Source organism: Lates calcarifer, linkage group LG3, assembly GCF_001640805.2.
Source record: "Lates calcarifer isolate ASB-BC8 linkage group LG3, TLL_Latcal_v3, whole genome shotgun sequence".
Classification (NCBI taxonomy): domain Eukaryota; kingdom Metazoa; phylum Chordata; class Actinopteri; family Centropomidae; genus Lates; species Lates calcarifer.
The window spans coordinates 1633876-1656308 of NC_066835.1; the positions used below are offsets into that span (position 1 = coordinate 1633876).

Genomic DNA, 22433 nt, shown 5'->3' on the forward strand with positions numbered 1-22433 from the left:
ATCAAATTGAAACCTTCATAATAAAATCACACCATGTTTTGGATAAGAGAAAGAAACTGGAAACTAAAAGTAAACAATGCATAATAAAAGTTACTTTTTTTCATTGAACTTCCCACAGCTCCTACAAATGTTGAGCAGCAGAACAAGCTCTAACCAAGCATATGTTCATCTTATAAAGCTGTTGTGGCTTTGGTTCTCTTTTGCTGCTAAATGACCCACTGATCGTTCATTATGTTTGTCTGTCTACTGAAGATAGACCAGCTGAAAGATGCTAAAATCTTCTGCAGAGCTGAGGGGAACTGCTGACTGGTAATCATCTGTGGATTGGCCACTTAAAGCAATATGTTACACTCTATTGTTTATATGAAATTAAAAAATGTTATGCAGCAGTACATTATGCATATGGAGAGTCAGTGGACAGGATGTGTGTGGAGAAATCAGGCGGGATGCCTGATGCTGCTGGGTGTATGGGAAGAGACTGGTGGTAATTCTGGCCTTGGCACACTGTCTGCAGACAGCTCCACGTTAAGACAACACAGCCAGACAGCAACAACACCAGTAACAGACTGGGAGTTTAGTGGAGGCTTCCTGCTGCAGTTCAACATATTTTGATAAGGCCAGTGGGCTTTTTTTCAGCACACGGCTGCACACCCACACACTTTCTGGACACAAGCATGGAAAGCTGCTAGTGGTGGAAAGGAAACAGTGGGCATGAGCATGAATTATCCAAAGAGCTAAACGAGTGGGGGAAACTGAAACGGAGAAAACTCAGCATTAAAAGTTTATGTGTGAGCTGCAAAAGTTTGGTAGAGGGAGAAAGCAAGTAAGTGGACCTTGAGTACATTTAACTTGTTGCTGTTTTTTTCTAATCCAGAAAGTATAAAGTATATTCTGTGCTCAAAAAGCAAAATTCCAATGTAAAAATGCTGAACAAATGATACTCACAGTTTTCACACACACTGAAAACCATGCACTTCTTCATTGTCTGCAATCATTTCTGCAATTTTGAGAGGAAAAGCTGGCTGCAGCCTAAATTACGTCTCCGCTGTCCATTTCTCAATATGTTCCAGGTCAGTGTCTGAGGATCATCTGTTATTCTCAGTATGGTCCTTATCAGCAAAGGCTCCTTGGGTATGTGACATATTAAACAGTATTATTCCTGCCACAGTCTGTGCTCCAGTGCTTCTTTATTGCAGCACAGCTTCTTTACTGGAATCATCACTGAGCTGTGATGTGTTCACTTACTGATGCACATACTTAAGTGTGTCTGAACAGTGACACATTTGCTTGTACATTTGAACTGTGGTGCCCAGCTGTGCCTAGGGCACAAACTCAAACAGACTCAGAGATGAACTCAAGGTTACACGTTTTAAAAACGACACATTGTTTAAATGTAACCTCAAAGTGCCACATACTGCTATCTCTACTGCACTACCAGGCTGTAGAGATAGTTTCAGGGCCTGTGAGTGCTTACATGAGGTGCTTGCAGGTATGAAGTCTTTTTGAACTTGCCATGCTCGGATCATTTGTTAAACCTCCCTGTGGCACTTCAGACTTTGGCAGGCCCGACAGCTTCATACAGTCAGTCCAAAAGCTCCACTCAGGGGCCCTGATAGGCATGTGATAGATATGCAGAGGTTGTTTTAGACATGTTGGCTCACATTGCATCAAGAAAAGCTGCTGCATTCATGGCCAACTTCTGTGTAAAAAAGTCATAGTGTCCACCTTGGTATGTGGAATATGACCTAATAACCCTTTGAGGTATGATAATGGGTTTTAAACAGTTAGAATTTTACAAGATCCACAGTTCAGTCTAGCAGTTATTGTGGTCACTTTAGGGTTAACAGGCAGAACAGAATAGCATCATAAACATCCAGCCCTCCAAAAAAAAAGAAAAAAAGAAAAAAAGAAAAAAAAAAAGGCTTGACCCTTAAGATGGGAATTTACATTACTATGACTGATGATGACTTACCTTACCTGACAAAGGCAAACAGAAAAACAGAGACAGGCTTTGACTGATATATGAGTGTGATGATGAATTGGGCAGATAATTACATTTTAAGATTAAAAAAGCTTTTGTCAGCATGGACCCACCAACAGGATCAAGAGGCCAATTTTATTTGACAGTTTCAGGAGCGTCAGTGTGTAAAATGAGCAGTGAAACCTGCCTCACTCTGCCTGTGGAGCTGTTAACTCATTCAAAGAATTCCACTTAATAGTTTCAGTGTCCCATTGAACCATTGAATACCTGTCATTTCTAAACATTTTAAACATAAAGTGAGCCATTTTAGTTTAATACCAACTTAAACCTGCACTAATTAATATTTTTGTAATAACAATGTAAATGACCATGAGTAATATGAAAGGTGTCACTCATACAAATCCACAAACAGTTATCACCAGCTGTGCTGCTTTCCTCCAGCTCTACAGAGCTTTTTAGCTCCTTTTAGCTCTGTGTTTAGTTTTTCTTTACCACAAATGACAGACCAGATACTGAACCAAGAGAAGAGTGAGTACTGGACTCACATTCAACAGGGGGACACAAAGACCACTCCAAATGAATCCTAATATTGCCCTATGTACACTGGATGTGTAGCTAGGCTTTTCTACCTCAAGTTAAATCAATTGCAGGAGGAATATTATACTTTTTACTCCACTACATTTATCTGACAGCTAAAGGCTAATATCAGGTTACCCTTCATCAATTTTCAATCCAAAAAAACAGCAGTTTATGAAATATAATATGTGGTTACAGTATGCTTCATGCAACACTGTTGTGACTACATGTTATTGTGTGCTTCTCTCAAAAGCACAAAAAAGGAAAAAAAAAATAATGCAGGTTTAAAAATGTTAAATAACAACTTAAAACTATATTGTTAATACGTTAATTATGTTACGAATGTTTTTGGTTCTGGTCAGAAACCCACAGAGAACAGGACTTCGAATTAATCAGGAGGCCAGAAACACACGACTTCAAATAAATACTGTATGACAGTGTGTTGTGTTCAGCTTGTTCGGTTTCCATCAAGTGGTGAAAAGAAAAAAAAAACAATGCTGCTTTAAAATATCAGCTTCTGCCAAACCCTGTTCAAAAATCAGTTTCCAAATTATCCATCTTTTAGGCTGCAAATAACGGTTAATTTCATCATCAGGTAAGCAGCTGTTGTCTTTCTTTATTAGTAGATTAATGGTTTAGTGGAGAAAATGTCAGAATAAATGCCAATCACTATCCAGGGTGATCTCTTTAAATTATATCTTAGAGTTTTAGAGTTTAAAGAATATAATAATGATATATAATAATGATAGTGAATATGTGATGATTTTTTACTGAGTGGGACATTTTCAACATGAATTACAAAACAAACTTGACAGCACTCCCTAGTGGACAACTATACAATGGTGACACTGTTTCTATGGCACCTCAAACATATCTTCACTCGGGTGCTGACATTTCAGTTACTAACAGCAAATATGTTTATATCAAATATCTTATCTGAGCGACAGTCCAAAACCCAAGGTTTTATAATGGTACATAATGAAGAAAGCAGAAATCCTCAGCTGACCAGTAATGTTTGCAATGTATTTTTCTTGATAAATGATTCAAATTATAACAAATGATGAAGACTGTCATTTAAGTTTTTTTTCTTTTGTTAATTATTTAATCTACTTAAGTGTGTCAGGATTATAATTTCTTTATGGATTCAAGTTTTTTTTTTTTTTTTTGCCAAATTAGAAAAATAAGTAAATAAGTGTGTGTGTGTGTGTGTGTGTGCCTGATTTGACAGAGATAAGCAGTGGCAGAAAATGAAGATGTTTCCATGACAAAGTGTGTGAGATGGAAGCGATAGTGTCTGTGGAAAGAAAGCAGATGGAGCAGATGCTGCAACATTAGCAGCAGTGTCTCAACTTGCTGGAACATGGCAGCTGCTTTCCTCCAGGCCATTCCTCTCCCACCCATCAACACTCTGACTGTGGCAGGGATATACTTAGTTCTTTTACAGCAGTTGACAGTATCACCACACCTCTTTGGTAATGATATACACATCCATACACTGGTTTGCCATAAAGCTATATTTTACAGTGATTATTTCCTCCTTGATCACATTTTATGTCACTGTTTTGAAGTGGTTGGCATTTATCATTCTGTGGGAGGACGAGACTCACAAATGAAAATCCTCTCAGCATACTCTCAACCCCAGGGCTTTGGAAAATTGGATCATGTCACATACTGATTCATGACAAGATCCAGTGAAAATGATGCTAATGTTTCTGAATGTTTGTGAAATTAAAACCACAAAAAGTGCCCCAAGTTTAACAGAAAAATGCAATTTAAAAAAGCTACTTCATACTTCCCGTATTAGTATTTTCAGAGGGAAATATTTTATTTTATTTTATGGTATTTACTTTGCATTTGTTAAAGTAAGAAAGTAAAAAAGTTAAAAAAAAGTTTCATTAAAATAAAATATGTGTCAACTGTCTCATGTTTTGCCAAGAGTGCCAAGTTTCCCTAATTGTCAAACTGTTCCTGTAAATAAAGATTTGAGTATTTTTACAGTCAGTGCTTTAATTAAGTGAAGGAGTCTGCTGTTCTCACTGTAGAGAAGGCAACACACATATATTCTCAAATAACAGCATGTATGCAACCTTTCTACACAAATTACAGTTGAGGTGAAACAATTTATTGATTAGTTGATCAATTGAATATTAATTAGCAGCTTTTTTTTTATATTAAATTGTTTTTCCTACCAAAAATAGCACACACCTCGTGGCTCCAGCTTCTCCTTTGTGTTATGTGATGGTAGACTAAATATCTTTGGATATATTTTGGACTGTTTAAAGACGCCATTTCTGGCTCACTGAGAGCAGATTCCTGGCTCAGTTTCAGTTGCCAGCTCCTCTCCACATTCATTCATCAAAGCAATATTCAAGGTATTTCTCCTGTTGGCTGCCACCTGACATGTGAAGCTGTCAGCAAGACAAATACCTTGAAACAAACTTTAATATTATAAAAGAGATAGTAACTCATATAACTCAAAATAATATTGTCAAACTTATTTGAGGTCATGAATTAGTGCATTTTTATCCGTGGCTGTGTAGGTCTTCTCATTTAAGGACAGCATCTTTGGTCATACTGCCCCCTGCTGCTCAAAATAGTTCATGTCAACAGTAGAGAGCATTAATTCTGCAGCTTGAACGTAAGGACGATCCAGCTTTCCAGACTGACTCAAAACAGCAGCAGTATTCAGTGCATTAGTTAGGTTTAAATCTTAACTTAAAGCACAAGCATAACAATATTTAAGAAGACAACTAAAGTGCACTACCTACTTTATGACAGCGACTGTAACATGGCATGCCAGAAATGTTTCTGCTTTCTGTTAAACTCCAGAAACAGCACATTAAAAAGAAGCCAATCGTGTGCAGATTTAGAAAGCTGTGACATCACATTCACACTTCACATTGACTGATGATAAAATATATCACCTATCATGAGCATATTAGTCCCTATCAATAATAAAATTACATTTTTTTCAACCCTGCCGAAGTTGATTAGGTCGATTGACTTAAAGGTCGAAAAAAAGGTTGTTTATGTCTTAACAGGCCTAAAACATGTTAATGTAATGTTGGTTGATATTCATCATGACATAGTAATATTGAATATAAGGTCTTGATGTATTAAACTGGTAATTACCATGACATAAAAGCACAATATACATATTTGAATGGAATAATCTTCAATTAATATTAGGTGGAAGAAATCAAAATCACCAAAATATTTTCCAATATAATGTCACATTTCACATCATAGGACTTATAATAATGATGACAAACTCTAAGCTTCACAAAAGTAGTATTTACTCTTTAGTATATAATCTTTACTGCAGTCTAATTGTTTTGTATACACTATAGTATACTCAAGTTCTACATTAAAATAGTTTAGCTTGAATTTCTGTTGAGCCTCTGCTATGTTTGCTGAACATTTAAGAGAAAAAAAAACAAAAACTTCCACCATTATTTTTTAAAGATTTTCATTTTATTGCAAAAACTTGATATTACAGATTTGTGCAAATCTATTCTTACAGAAATTAGGCACAAAAACCAACAACTTTAGTACACAATCTTTGAACGTGAGTGCTCATCCACTTGAAGCCACTTGAAAAGGGTAGTGCTGGGGGAAATCATGGATGACCTTCAGGGCTTCATTATAGAGATCTAAATCTGTGGGACAAATGGACAGAGACTGTGAGCCATGACTGATGAATACTACTGTATTAAAGCCACTTTATCTGTTAATAAGACCTACCAAAAAGGATGCCTTTATCCTCTCGTAGCATGTTGTACATTGAGGCCATTATGACTCCCTTGGTGGACACGATACCAATCACCTCCACAATGCCACTCAGCTCCTCTTCAAGCTGGAAAAAAAGGATTTAGATATTCTTAGCTGAGAGTGAAAACAGGTTCAGCCCTTTTTGGTGAATTAGGGCTACAACTTTCATTGATGTCTTAATAACTGGAGTAGGAGTTTTGTTTTTTTTCCCCATTTCCTCAGTTTATATGCAGCCCCTCTGGTGACATTTGAAGGAAAAAATATTGCATCTCTTCTGATGCATGGAAACGAGATCCTATTCTGTGGCCACAAAGTGTCTCATGGTAATAATTGCTCCATACTTAATGGTCAGTGACTGAGATGTCATTGTAATTCATTCCAAGATTAAAATAAAATGAAATCAAGTCAAAATTGTCCACGTTTACAAGCAGCTCCTGATGCTAACCCTGCTGGTAAGTTGATATAAATAATATCAATAATAAATATTGACTAATAATAAATTTATTGTGGCATAAGTCATTGATTTCATTCCCTAAACTTATCAAACTGTATATTACATAATAATATCTACATTCAATTCAGCTCTTCTGAACAAGAGTTATAATAACATGCATGCTTCCTGGACTTTTAATGGTGTCTAACTCAGGGGCTGTGGTTGAAGAGTCTTTTTTTGCTTAGGAAAGGTCCTATCTTATCTCCTTTAGCATAGGATACACTGGACCTTCCTATACAAAAGGAAAGGAGATAATGCCTCCCACAGCTCTTTGCGGCAGCAGCATTTAAAGCGATGCACTGTGACAGAGCCATGTACACGTAGAAACAGAGCATTTATTTAATGTTTGATCCATAACTTATGGAAATCCTTGCATAACTGATTAGTTAGGAGTCATCAAGAAGAACACACTGAACACTGAATTTCTAGCTAACAATATCATCACAATAACAATATACCTCATACATAAGTGTCATTTCACTAAATAGCCCACATTGTGGAAAGCACAAAAAACTATTTTCTCTAGTTAATAAATGTATAAAAGAAGGATAAAAACACCCATATCACAAAACTCTATACTATGTCAGAATATTACTTGCTATGGACACTTGCTCAAGTCCTTATTTTATTTAGTTATTTTAATGGCTAACATTTAGTTTGTTTTTGTTTTTATTGGGAACAACATCTATATTGTTATTACTTCCTGTGAGTAACTGATGTTTAAATGTTCCCTGTGTGTAAATTTAAAAATTTCATTTCTTTAGCAGGCTGTGAGTACTGTTTTGGACAGAAGACCTTACTTGAATTGTAGCCTACAGCACTGAGTTTGGTACTACTCATATCTTCCCTGTATTATAAATAAAGTTGGTTAAAAAAAAAAAAAGAAAAAAAAGCCCAGTGTGAGTGCAGTTGGATTCTCTAAAAGTCCTTACTAATCTACTTCACATCTTTCCATCAAGATCAAGGAAACGTGGTGAGGAAAACAGATTTTTTTGACAACTGGACAGCAGCCAGTGACTTCTTTTGTGCTTCAGCTCCAGCCTTGAAGAGCTGCAGTAAGTTCTGCAAACTACCAGATACTGCCATACCTGCTTTGTTTAAAGCCCCAAAGTTACAAATAATTTCCCAGCACATAGAGAAAAAATCCCAAAACTTCTTAAGGCTGCATCTGTACACAATCAAAAGGTACAACTCCACACAACTGAAAATGAGGGAGAAAAGACAAGGGTTTAAGTTCAGCCAATAAATCAACTTGGGTCCATGTAATGCTTATAAGATTTTGGTCTCGTTTTTACATTTTCTTTCTCTACTGTTGGATAAATAAAACATTTAAAAAATGCCTGCTTTCATAGATTACATCAGGTCTTGTCACTGTCATGGCTGTGTACATAGACCGCTAATGCTGCTGCGCCAGCTTCTTTTTTTCATACAGCTTTATAGCTACAAACTTCACTTTTCACTTAGAGCATTAGCATTGACTAGCCTGTGTTTTGGCATGGGAGGATGCTTGTGCAGTGTTTGTATGCCCTAGAAATGCTTTCATATGTAGCAGCTGCACTGAATGCTTATGCTGTCACTAGAACATTAATTAGCCCCCATCAAAGCTTTGGGTTACTGTATTACACTGTGAGACAAAGTCGAAGATGGACAAACCTTTGGAGAAACAGGTTTCTAAAGACAGCTGTAATGCTGAGTGACAATGTCAGGGTTTAAGAAAGGCAGAACAACTGTGACAGCAGTTTCTATGCCATCGCCCAGACACTATGTGAGGGGAACAGCTAATTTCAGCAGACTGACCACACACACTACAGCCCAGAGAACAGGCCAAGCAACCAGCACCTTCTAACAGGAACATTTTGATACATTCAAGCTGTTTAACAGCATGTCTTACATTTCATCTGTACTTTAATTTTGAGCACTTGTTACACAAAGAAAAATCCCATTATTCACACAGGATCTCAGGAGTGTTCTTTGAATTGATGCAATCAGTGCTTGATGTCACAGGTCTGTATTTCAGATTCATGAAAAAGAAAACCAGACTTTGTTGTCATTAGCCCTGAGACAGCGTCTCGAGATAACTTCTGTTGTGAATTGGCGCTATATAAATAAATTTGACTTGACTTGACTTGACTTTATGATAGAGATTGATTCTGGTTCAGGTTATTAGTCAATTCAAGACAGACCTTTAACAATATTTTCTAAGACACATTTCTTCAACTAACTCTTTGCCACAATATCACATAATACAGTCTGATATCATGAATTCATTGCTCTATGTCCCAAGTTCATCCTCAGTCCTGCAAAAGTCTTTAAGTGTTTTAGGAAACCAGCTGCTGGCTCTGTTTTTAACAGTTCCTCATGCTGTTCTAACCATGAGACAACTGAAAACTAAGTTGGCTAATGTTCGTTCTACGGTTACAAGAATGTAACTCATACAATGTATCAGTGTAAGCGAATTTAATTTCTTTTGTTTCACCTCATATAAACTGAGACATGTGCAATGTCCGACTACCTATGTTTACTGTAAAAAAATGTTTTATTTATTTATTTATTTTAAAAAGAGGAAGAACAAATAAAACGACATTAAAAAACTGATGCCGAGTCTTAAGACCTAACTGTACTGACAGTTAACGAGAGGCAAAAAATGTAGGCTAGTTTGACTCATCACGAGTCTCTTGAATAATAAGCTGGTTTACATTCCTTCCTGTTCAGATGAGTTATTCTTTTAACTCACGGGCTCGTTAAGTTCCACTGTTGCGATCTTTCCTTCTCCATCGGAGACGGTGAACGTTTTTCCTGTCGGGTGTACCTGTAAACACAGATAATAAGCACATTATGTTACTGGCACTCACGGCGCAAGTTACCCGTGCTAACTGGTGAAACAGCGGTTTAATTCAAGCGAAGTGCAAGTCACACTGACCTTCTCAACGCGTCCAACAAAGCAGACCGGTCTGCTAATGTGCTGCAACAGCATTGAGCAGTTTATTCTCGGTTTTGGGACGTCCACTACTCCTGCCATTTTAAGGATTTGGCGTTACTGAACTATAGACAATGCAGAACAGCGCGGGAAATACTTCGTTGTATACTTTTGTATTACATGGTAGCCCAGGCGGGTGGAGTGTCTAAAATTACATTGAAACCCACACTGGTTTTGTGATTACGGCAAGCCCTTGAATAAAATCGAACGCACTCAGCTTTAACTATGCCATATCCGCTCTGCGCTCTAACATTTTATTCCCCGGAAACACCAATGAAACGTTCCGACACATGTTGCCGACAGCATTATTTACAGCAGAACCGAATTGTTTTTTATAGTTTCTACACGAACACGGACGACATTGAGGTCAGTGACGTCAACAACATAACATAACAACATGGATGATACTGCACAGAGGGAGTACAGGCAGAAAATTAATTAGGTCATACTCAGTGGGTTACAGTAGGCTGGCAGAACTAACATTTAGCGGAGCCATACACTGTTCAGCTGAAACTAACTGAATGAAAGCAAACTAACTGAAACTAAAACATGGAACCATAAACTGACTTTATCGTCGTATTCTGAACTTCATGACAAGACACAACGACAGTAAGACCGTCATCGTCACTTTCTAAAAAAAAACATCAGCGATAAGTTGTGCACCTCTTTGACGTGTTGTAACATTGGGGTAAACGGTGAATTTAGAAAAACGTCTCTTGTTAGTGTATTTGAAATGAATACGTCATTCTTATTCTTGCTGGAGCTGGTGCCCTGTATTAATTCAGTCAGATTTTAGTAACTTATGTAACTGACTGCGCGAATATTTTTTGTATAGAGGGAAGGTTGTTTTTTTCTAATGTAAACCTGTTTTCAAATTTCAAGTTATATTTCAGTGAGACGAAACTCTGTCTTCGAGTTAATTGAACTAATTCGTTTATAACACTTAAATGACACTTCATGGAATGATGAAATTACTACTGGAAACTCACATGATTTTTATTTCTTCTGTTAACAGAGAATAACCATGTTTAATTTCCTTGGACTGCGTAAAGACTCAAAGAAGTCAACACCCGACAAGGAAGTAGATGGAGGCTTCGTTATCATTGGTGAGAAACATAAGCTCGTCTGTACACGAACCTGACATTTTGACGTTTGGAGTAACACCGTGTTTGGTTGTTTAGTTTGCCATACATATAAAGCACAAAGTAGTGATTATTTCTGTAAAAGTACAGCAGTGGCAGGAGTGGTGGCAAACGTGTTTTTAAAGTTTAGTCAGTTGGATGATTAGTTTGATGTATTAATTTTCAGATTGATCGTTATGTATCTGAGCTGATAACTGACAGAATTTGAGTGGAGTTTGGCTGATATTCCCTTCATTCTTCCTTATTTAGTCCATATTAGAAAGTAGTCAGCTGTATTGCAGAGCCACTTGTCAATGATAGAAAAATGATGAGCTATATGATTAATAGTTAGGTTGTCTTTTCCTGAAGAATGCAGCTGGAAGGCAGTTTTCCAGTTTATAAAAGTCAGAATATTATACAATAGAGGACTATAATAATATACAAGTGAAATACTTATAAATACATATAATAAAGTAAAGTCAACTGGCATTTAGACAGACAGTTACACATGGTAATACACTGCTGTTCATTAACTCACAGTACTTTTAGCTTATTAAGATGCTGAGCTTTACAGATGTGATGTGATTGAAGTATACAAAAGAAAACAGGAAGAATAGGGTACTTTTTTGTTATGCTCCTTGTCTCATGATCATCCTTCACTGTGTGACAGAAAGTGAAATATCATAGATTTCACAATTTCCTTAGATTGTGTGACTTTGTTTTGCAACACAGTGAATGCAGTTTTCTTCGGTGGTAAAGTTCATTGTTGACCTTGGAAACAGTAGTTTGACTAAAAAAATCTCAACTCAAGGTCCCCTTACTTACAATTCATGGTCCTCATGAAGTGTACAGAGATCTTGATATTACCCCCATATTTGACCACCTGTTATTACATGACTCATGCTCCATACTTTGGTTACATGATGACAACTGATCTCTCCATAACAACTGTGCAACTCCCCGGAGTACCATGAGATACTACTGACAACCCCAGAAAAAAAGACCTTAAGCCAAATGTGTTTGTCAAAACAATTCTTTCTTGATTTTCATGTTGATGTAATGACGTAATTTCCCTGAGGGAGTCATCCCAAAGGGATCAATAAAGTCTAAGTCTAAGTCTATGTTTAAATCAGCTAATGTTTACAACACGAGTTAAGACAGCAGACATTACAGTCCCTGAAATAATATTTCTTGGCAGTTAGCCTATATTCTGCAGACCATCATAGCCCTGCCACTGCATGACACTGAAAAAGAATGTGTACATAAGGAGTTTTCATTTTAATATTTTTCCAGTAGCTCCTGTTATTTGATATACCTCAATGGCTTTTTCTTTTGTATGTTTAAGCCATCTGTTTTAAATAAAACCACAAAAATCCATTGATCAAGGTGAATCCTAAATAAAAACTAATTTTACTTAATCTGCCAGAGAAATGCAGTATTATTTGCTGTTAATCTGTCTCATGGCTTTAATTGGAAGAGCTGCTGGAGCTTACGCAGATGGTGGAGCTGCATGTTATTTTTGGCAGAAGAGAGCAAGTGTCGGAGCCAGGCTTTCTGTTTCAGACTGAGGCAACCATCTGAGCTCACAGACATTCACTGTAAACTTCCTGCTACTATCTAGTCATGTTCTCTTATCAAAGATGGGTTTATAGGCAGCGAAAGAGCTGGTGAATGGTGAATAAAAAATCTAACATGTCAGTGATGGCAAGGCATCCTAAATACAGCTCTATCAAATACACTCAGCCTGAGATTTCATCAGCGTAAGAGGGGACTTTAAAGTGCACTTGTCCTTAAATGTCAAGTTTTTCCGTCTCCCCTACCTGGTAGATTTCACCTGAACAGAACAGATGTCCAAAGCTGAGCTGATGCTACCATGCAGGACTGAACAGGTGCATAGCTCCTCACTGTGTCAAACAGGCAAGACCAAGCTGAGGCTGTGGAAAGTGCACAGGGCAGAGCTGTTGGTCACCTCTGCCATGGCAATGTCCCTTCTATACCATCTGTGTTCGGTTGTTCATGCAGAAAGCACTCATTAGAATGAAAACAGAAACTCTGTGGTGTAAACCCTTGTCACTGAGTGGAGGAGGAAACTATTTGTACAAGTACCTATGGCGATAGAAAATGATGAGCACACAGAGTATATAAAAAATAACAATAAAACATTAATAAAATAATAGCCATTAAAACGGGTTAAGAAGAGAGGTTTTAATAAGCTGGAGTTGATTGATAGAAGGTTGAGATAAGCCTTAGAAACCTGAGTTACAGTACTCAAACCAGGAAGTTACAGTTCTCGGTGTCATGAGGTGAGAGGATGGATCTAATTCTTGAAATATTTTTGATCAGAAGGAGGCATGGCTGAACCGGTTTTGTGATTTGACAGTTTTCCTGATTTGATTTAAAACAAAGACATGAGTCAAAATAGAATATAATACATACAAACTGGTGTTACATGACTAGATAAGGAACCTGATTAATGTGGAACCGTTGAGCACAAGATTTAGGAGCAGTGGTTAATGTCACAGTTGGTTTTGTCAACATTTAACTGCAAGAAGTTTTGGTCAAAAGTGTCGCAGCTCAATGAATTGGATATCTTCCATAGGTTAGTGTATTTTTAGTACCAGTTCAGTTTGTGTTAATTGTCCCTCCACTGCAGCTCAGTGCAAAAACACTGTCCAGTAAAAACACTAAGAGGGAATGTTGTACTAAAAATGCTGGATGGAGTCCAAGTGTCAAATATACAGAATAAAGGTCTTTTAATGGCCTATGTGAACAAGAGTAGAGTTGCAACAACTAGTTAATTAATCCATTAACATATGAACTCTGGAGAATGTCCTGACCTGATACTCCAGACACAAATCATTCATATGTGAAAATGGCTTAATTGATTAATCAACTAGTTGTTGCAGCTCCACTCTATACATGCAGCACAGTCAGAGATTGTCCATGTGAGGCACATTTTCAGGTTTGCAGTGCAAATGTGAAAGCACCTCCAGTTAATTGACAAAAAAATTCTCAATATTTATTTTGATAATTTAAAAAATGCTGAATATCACATGTTTTCAGCTTTGAACATTCATTGCTTTTTGTCACATATGACAGTAAGTATTTTTGGGTTTTGGACTTTTTTTTTTTGAATAAAGCAAATCATTTGGAGGCAGTCTTTTGGGTTGTGAGAAAAACATTTTTCAGAGTTTTTACATTCTACAGACAATATATAGATTAATCACAAAAAAATTAAAAAATGTAACTTAAGACAGACTTGAAAAAATGTGAACCTGTTTTGAAATCTGGCACTGCTTAAGTATGAGGAAAGTTTTTAGGTTTAATTTGAAACCTAAAATGATATGAATTATATGAACCTTGTAGAAATGTATTTCTGCAGCCAGAATGTGAGAAACGTTATCTAAGCTGGTGTTGGATCAGATGATTGTGGATATGATCTAAAGACACACAAAGAAGACTTTGGGCCTTGTTGAGTCCCTGAGGAAAGCACTGTGCTTGGAGAGCTCTGCTGTAGAGACATACAGAGCTGCGATCAGAGACAATGATATCTGTGTGAATGATTTCATTCTGTGGACAAAGTTAGTTTGGGCCTGGAAGAGGAAGAGAGGGATAACAGTATAGTACCATCTCCCTTTCTCCTCCCATCAGTGGCTCTACTCACTCACTGTTTCAGTCACTTGACGAGGGAGATCTAATTAATTGGCTCAGTGACAGCAGCCTGCTGCCAGGCTGCCAGCATAACCTTAAAATAGGCAGCACAGACAATAATATAAGATGGTTCAGAGGGTTTTATTTCTATTCTCTGGCACACATGTAGCTTATTTTTAGAATGTTGTTATTAACGGTGTATTCAGTCAATAGCTGCAGTGTTGTTGATAACATACACTCACCAACCACTTTATTAGGAACACCATACTAACACTGGGTAGGGCCTCCATTGCTCTCAGTTCTTTGTGGTATGGATTCCACCAGATGTTGGAAACTTTGCTCTGAGATTCTGCTCCATGTTGATTTGACTGCATCACATCATTTCTACAGATTTGTCAGCTGCACATTGATGCTGCCAATCTCCTGTTCTACCACATCACAAAGGTGTTCTACTGGATTCAGATCTGCTGACTGGAGAGACCACTGAAGTTCACTGAACTCACTGTCATGTTCATGAAACCAGTTTGAGCTGACTTTTGCTTTGTAACGTGATGCATTATCATGGCTGGAAGTGGCCATAAGAAGATGGTAAATTGGACAGCAACAATACTCAGATAGGCTGTTGCATTCAAACCATGATAAAATGATGACTGTCAACTTTGGTGAGCCTGTGTCCATTGCAGCCTCAGTTATCTGTTTTTGAGTCTGGGACCCAACATGGTCTTGTAATCAGTGTATTTGAAGTAAAGGAATATACTTAATGTGAACAATGTCCAGTGTGACACAGCTGTATTTATTCACAGGATAAAAATAAATGGGGCCATATTAAAACCAGTCAGATGCAGAGACAAAAATTTCAGCTCAGGGGTGTACTTGGAGACATCTAAAGGTGTTCAAAGGTTTGTGGTCATTTCTGTCTCCTTGAGAAATGAAGACTGGCTAGCTGACAGTCCAGGCATGTTAAGGGAGTCCCACTGGCTGATTTAGCAATGTCTGCCCTCATTTTAATTCAGGGTAGGAATCTCTTAACTTGTACATCTGATCAAGAGAAATGGGAGGAACCTGAGGTAACTTTCAAGTGTGATTGTAAAGGGTCTGAATACTTTTAGATAAATTTGCAAAAATCTTCTCTGCGCACAGCAAAACTATGTAGCATTTAAAATTACAGTGTGCGACAGTGTGCGACAGTGTGCACGTCTGAAGTTGCTCACAGTGGTCCAAGGAATTCTCAGGGAGTTTGTGTGTAGGCTCAGACACATGAAAAATTAGGGGGAACATTGGGTCTGAATACTTTCTGGGTGCACTGTGTGTCTACATAAACTTCAGGTGTCAGTTATGGACACTTTTCAGCAGGAAACGAAAAATTAAAAGTGAGGAGGAAAAAAAGAGCTGGTCAGGAGAAACATGGACTTACCAGCAAATTGCTGGACGGCATTGTTGTGTATAATCTGGCTGGTTGGGTTAAACTGAATCCTGTAATACTGTAATGTTTCCTCGATGTCTCCTTGGAAGTTGCCATTTTTAGTAAATTCTTATGTCTGCCTTATTTGCCTGCAGGAGAGACAGTTGAAGAACAGAGGAGGAAGATACAGACCATGAACATCGCACAACCATCAACGAACGTTGTAGTGCAGCCAGCAAAGGTGAGCTTGTTGATTCACACTCACACAGTGTTTTTAGTTCATGATGTGACATTAAAAGAAGAAAACATTCCATTTTTGAGAGAAGTGCAGAAGTGTCCTATACCAAGTAATTCACCTTTGAGACCAGCAGCCATGAGCTTCCCAGCTGGCTGTCGGGCATGGTTCACACAGAACACACTCCGCTGCTGTGATGATGAGAAGGTCAGGCTGAGCCAGTGCACCAAATGTGCTCAGCCATTCTCCACACTGGTTTTAAGACTGAGCTGAAACATCCAGAGATCTCTGCTGACTTTCTGTTTGTTAGTGACATTTACTTTATACTTTAGTGTTATTTGCTTGGTTTCATTTTTGTAGACAGTGGTGTGTACATATAGCATCTTGGAGCTACCACGTGTCCCACAATTAGTGAGCGGCTCATCCCTCTGGTTTTAATCACATGATGGAACAGGAAGCACTGAGATGCAGCAACATTGTACCTTCACTACATATGCAACACATATGCACCAACTTCCAAAACCTACTGATTTGGGCTAGGCTAAAGGTTCTCATTAGTGGCTTTCAGCAGTGTAAAGTGTGTACTTCATATCAAATTGAATCCAGTGTACCCATGTATTTATGTTCAGGAATTATCATTTTTTGACCTTAATTGCACACTAATTAACTGCAACTGGACTGGTGAGGCATACAGCCACAGTCAGATTATTCTGATTTATTATATTAACAACTGATCAGATGGCTTATGTTAAAAGTGAAAGGTGCTAAAATACAAGAACGTTCCTCTGAATGGGATTTAAATCACAAGTTAATGACAGCAGCTCGCTGTGTATTCAGCTATATTGATATTAAACAGTCACAGAGAAATTCTGGGGCATATAAAGGTTGTCTATAACTTACCACCACACAGTCCCAAACAGCAATACACTGGCCTACATCCTTTTTTAGAAAGTCTCTGTTTATCTCATATACACTGAAACCCTAAGCCAGCACTTTCAAATTTATATGCTTTGGAGGCAGATTTGGAAAAGTGCAGTTTTGGGGGGGAGAAAAATGCTGTTTTATTCTGGAGGAGGGCTGAAATAGAAAGTAAAAGAAGTGTTTATGAATGTAACCAACTTAATGTGGACATACTCTCGAGTTTGCCTGTGGTTGTGTGACAGATTGTTACAACCGCACTCTGCTTTCAGAAGAAATGTTGTCTGCATGCGCTGCCTCTAGTACAGAACTTAATACAACTAAGTCAGAGACCAAACTCGTGCTCTATGGCATGAATTTTGCTGGTGAATTGTGTTGAGAGTGTGATATTGGAGGTTTTTTTTTTACAGTTTACTTTCTCTGTACTTGTTGTTTAATGTTCTGAAACATTGGGAAATTACAGAATCTCTGCTGTGTCCTCAATACCACAGTTGCAGTTGTTCCCAAGGTAGAGGATCTTTGTTTTGTGCTTTTGTGCGTTTCATAGAAACTCTGTTTTGGAGAGCAACAGAAAACACGACCTTGTTGGGACCCTGTTGTTACACCCTCTCTGTACTCCAGTCCCAGAGGAAACCTCTGCCTCTTAATTGCAGAGCAATTGCCATTTCCTGTAACAACATGTTTTCTGCGTGTAGTCTCACATTTGCTTTTAATTACATGTTAAAACACCAAAGTCTCATATCTGTCACTGAGGATGAATCTCATATCCAGGCCTGTACTACTCTGAAGGCAGTGCATGTAAAATACTGGTTAAGGCACAATGTGAAAAGCATGTGTAAACCTCACCCACATCATTATATGAACTCCTCAAACGACCGCAGTCTCAATGCAAAGCATCATGTTGATGAAAATGTCTCTCTTGAGCAGCTTCATTCACAAATCCTTGTGAATTAGGTGGTGCTGGAAACTTGCTGATGTAGTGATGATGGGTCATGCTTTTGCTTCAGCTGGTTAAGATTAGTTTTGTTTATGATGGAACTGGATAAGAGGAGGAATGCTTTCATTGTGTTGCTTCTCATTTGGCAGAGCAGGATTATTGCATTAATATGACATAAATAATACAGCAGCTTCCTCCATCTGGGACTTCCTGGTTCTCTTTGTTCCCTCAAGGTCAAGAGTCAACATTCAGTACCATGCCTGTCAGCTTTAGAGACGCAATGTTGGAATAAACAACGCTTCACATGTAACCATGGGAAACCACTTAGATGTGCACCATTACAGCCACAATGAACAGTATGGTCACTGTAATTCACCAACATGCTTGACAACAATGCTTGACAGCATTAAAGCTTTATTTTTGGCAAACTGCAATAATAAGGAACAGCATGTTGGAATGTGTATCTTAGTGCTGGACTGTACACAAAGTCAATCTAAAACATGACATGGATGTGACTCATACAGTCCAGATTTCACTATCCAGGAAACCCTGTGTAGCCATGACTGAATCATTACAGTAAATGTCTGGTTCTGCTAACTACCTATAGAGACTGCCTTCATCTTTACACCCCAGAATAAAAAATAAACTATATAGTGATGATTTTGCTATTCTCAAAGCCTTATCAATAGTGGGGTAAACCTGTTAGCCTCGAGATGACAGAGCTGTTAAAGGAGTTACCAAATCAAAAAAGGTTCTCTCTCTGGAGACCACTGAAATATTTATCAAATGTGATGGAACTCACAGGATCACATTATGCAGTATGCTGTGTGCAAATGGAGACCACACCACAAAATCAACAGGGTGTACAAAATTGTCAGCTGAGGATCTGTACAGTGTACCCTGCCTCTTGCCCAATGTCAGCTGGGACAGGCTCTACCAGGTGGGTTGGTTAACTGAAGGACAGTCTGTGTCAAACTTGCACAGATTGGTTGCAGAGCATCACATGAGCAGAGTCACACCACCAAACTAACATGCATGTTGTTGCAAAAAGTGGTGAAAACTGGTGGATGCACTACACACTAGTACAGGGATCACTGAAGTTTTGTCTGCATCCCACACTACATACTATGTAATAATTCTGTCTAAATGTTGAGATCGTAGTGTGTGGTCGTACTACAAAACAAACACAATTAAATATACTTAGTGATGTCAGTATGTATACTTAAAAACCTTTAAGTGTTTTCTAGACCCCGTGTGAGAAAACGTGTGTACAAATAATATCTGAACAGATTTAGTTTCAACACTCCACACTGACATTAAATCTGTGCCTCCTTTTCCTCACAGTCATCCTACACAGCTCCGGCTCAACCTGACGACAGAAAGCTCCCCACAGCTTTTCCTACCACTGAGCCTGTAGCAGGGCCCTCTGCAGTGGAAGCTACTTCTGCTCTCCCGGACGTACTCGGGGACGTCCCCTTCACTTTGGCTCCTCATGTCCTGACCATGCAGGCAGGATTCCCCCTCATTCCTGATGTGCTGCTGTCCCGGGACATTAACTACAACCTGGCTAATTTTCAGTATGACTTCACATTAGAGAACTCTGTGCTTCATAATGCCTAGTTTTTTGGAATTTTAATATCAGGACTGTCATCAGGAGTTAACACTGTGGAGAAGAATTATGAAGAAATAAAAGCTCAGTAAAATTACATCCAATATATTTAAAAAAGTTGTAGAACTGCAAAGCAGTGAATTTCTTTAGCTAAGTCCCTGTCCCTGCTCTTTAATTTGAAAGTGGAGCCATGGAAATTAAATGAAATTAGTACTGATGACTGAGAGCAACAACAGATATGACAGTATCTGAACTGAATGGACTTGTGGTTGCTCCTTGTTGTGTTGCTCTCAGTGTGAACACTCACAGGAAGTACAGTGCAGTATAATGATGTCTGACTGTGAAGAGGATATGTAGGGTTAAGCCAAAAATGAACACACCTGAAATGTCGGTATTAATCCATCACTGATCAAAGTGTAACCAAGAGGTTGGTCAACAAACTGTGATAAATGGTTTACAATGTTGATGTTTTATAAGGGGCAGTCAGGGTAAGGATTTTACCATTCCCCTTTGTTTCCTCTTCCAAATAAGTTTGACTAACCTTGTTCAATCTATTTGCCCATCTGATTTCCTTTTGCTAGACTTCTGCCACCCACCCCGACCCTGACAGCTCCAGACAAAGTATCAGGTTTTTGGCCTGTTTGCTGTAAACAGCTTTGGGCCTTGGGTTGGGTTTGTGTTTGGTTATTTTCAAATTCATACAACAAATTCAAATTTAACTCACTTGTCTGGCTCTGTGTGTGTTTTTTGTTGCAAGTAGTTACTCAATGCCCAGAGGGAGTAGGAAAAGGCAGACGTGGCCAATGCATTGCATTAGCGTCAAGCAAAAATCCAGCTCCATGTCTCGGGTTGAGTTTAGGTCAGTACCAGTCAGGTTCTGATGAGTTGGGTTGTAAATGTATACAGGCTGGTTTTGGGTCTCAGTGCAGAACTTTCCAAACTGCTGCTGTCTTTTTCCCAACCAGAATTTTTAGTGATGCCTCCATTTTGCTAGAGCCTCCACAATTATTATTTAATTATAAAAAAAAATTACTTTGAAAGTACAATCCTTTTATTCCAGATATGCATGGTGGCCCAACTACAACAACATTTCAAATGCTATGAGAAAAAAATCCTCTTTATTTGAGCTCATTTTAGGACGTAGCACCTGGATGACAATGCAATAACTTTATTCAAAACTTTGTACGTAGATCATGAATGACAGGAAAAAAAAAGCCTACCTCCCTGAGTTAAACCCAAGTCTTCAATAGAATCACTGGCTTCAAAGTACTGATTCATGTCAGGATGTGAATCATATTACTGTAGGAGATGCAACACGTGGAGATTGATTGAATGATAAAGTGAAAATGTGCAGTAAGAATATTTTTACTAATGACAGCTCTTGCGTCATAATTTGATACCATTTATACTGTATAATTGCAAGCAGCAGCAACACTTAAAACAATGAATGTCTTGACTGTCTTATAACTGTAATTCCCTACAAATGACCACCATGCTTGCATTTTGCTCCTTGAATATGGCCTTCCTTTTAATCCAACATATTTCTCTGCCATCATTAATTAATTGTTTTATTTATTCTGTCTACATTTTCCATTAGTCTTTGCTTTCTTCTGTTTATTGAACACACTTTTCATTAGAATGCAGTCAATAATACACGCCGTTAGTTCTGACTTTGCTCAGTATACAGTTTGTGCACTAGTTCTAGAGTGTCTTTTCCCCAAGCATTGTTAGTGCCTGGCCTTTATTTATTTTTTTTCGCTGGTTACTGCCAGTATCTGAATATCAGCTTTCATTTGACAGTTTGTGGTATTTAAATCTTAGAGAAATCTTAGTTATCTCTTGTGCTTTGTTGCTGGTTAACACTGTAAAAAATGTAGAGGATTTCACCTCATCATTCATTCATCTGTAGTTCTTGTTTTGAGTACTATTGTCCTAGATTGATGTGTGCATCTCGACTTGAATCATGTTCTCAACAGACTACATGAAGTTGGCTGTACTGATGCCTTCACCGGGGTGATGTCCTACTTTTCTTTTGAGTTATTTTGATACATTTTTACATTGAGCACAGAATCCTCTCTGAAAAGAGGAAATGTGTTTGCATAGAGTCATGAATTTACCCAGGAATACTGTATTTGAACCTTTGATTGTTTCTACATGATCAAATTTGGTCTCCAAACCTGTTGTGCCTTTAATAAGCAGTCCATTTACCTGTCAAATCAAAGCTTAGAAGCAGACATCCATCTTTTAAGGCTGTCCATCTTTTCCCTCTCACTAAAATTCTTTCATGAACTATCCTATTCCCTGAATTTAAGTATCTGTTGATGCTGGTATTGTGTTCTCTTTGTTGTGACTGTAACAGCAACTTACTTTACAAATAAATTGAAAGAACGTTGTTTAACTTGTGACTGTCTCTGTGTGTGAGAAAAATGTTTTTATCATCAGTGATGATCACATTAAATTATTTTGTTACTGTATTAGGATGATTGATTAGTAGAAATAACACTGGCAAGGTGCTAAGAAAATATATTGGGTACCCCACATTCAAAAATATAGATTTCCTTTTGGACTCAGACACAAAGTGTAGGACTTGACTTGGGACATGTTACCCTCAGTTTCTAATGTGATCATTCTTGACTTAAAACTGAACTGTCTTGACCTGAGATTTGGCTTGTTGGAACTTTGTTGTTGTCAGAACAGAGAATGTCTCTATGTGTGGATAGATTACTTTGTAACTAGAATTTCAGTATACGAGAAGGGTTACT

At 38.0% G+C, this 22433-nt stretch overlaps 2 protein-coding genes across 2 annotated transcripts; one reads left to right on the forward strand and one right to left on the reverse strand.

Annotated features, from left to right (window-relative positions):
* Positions 1–6009: 6009 nt before the first annotated feature.
* Positions 6010–9948, reverse strand: rpa3 (replication protein A3). The gene is made up of 4 exons (XM_018695231.2): positions 9742–9948; positions 9556–9630; positions 6302–6413; positions 6010–6216 (listed from the first exon to the last, which is right to left on the reverse strand). The coding sequence occupies exons 1-4, from the start codon at positions 9838–9840 to the stop codon at positions 6134–6136; spliced, it is 369 nt and encodes a 122-aa protein (XP_018550747.1). The 5' UTR covers positions 9841–9948; the 3' UTR covers positions 6010–6133.
* Positions 9949–10156: 208 nt separating this feature from the next.
* Positions 10157–22069, forward strand: umad1 (UBAP1-MVB12-associated (UMA) domain containing 1). The gene is made up of 4 exons (XM_018695230.2): positions 10157–10407; positions 10814–10904; positions 16128–16213; positions 19407–22069. Exons 2-4 carry the CDS (start codon positions 10823–10825, stop codon positions 19680–19682), a joined length of 444 nt encoding a protein of 147 aa, XP_018550746.1. The 5' UTR covers positions 10157–10407; positions 10814–10822; the 3' UTR covers positions 19683–22069.
* The last annotated feature ends 364 nt before the right edge of the window (positions 22070–22433 follow it).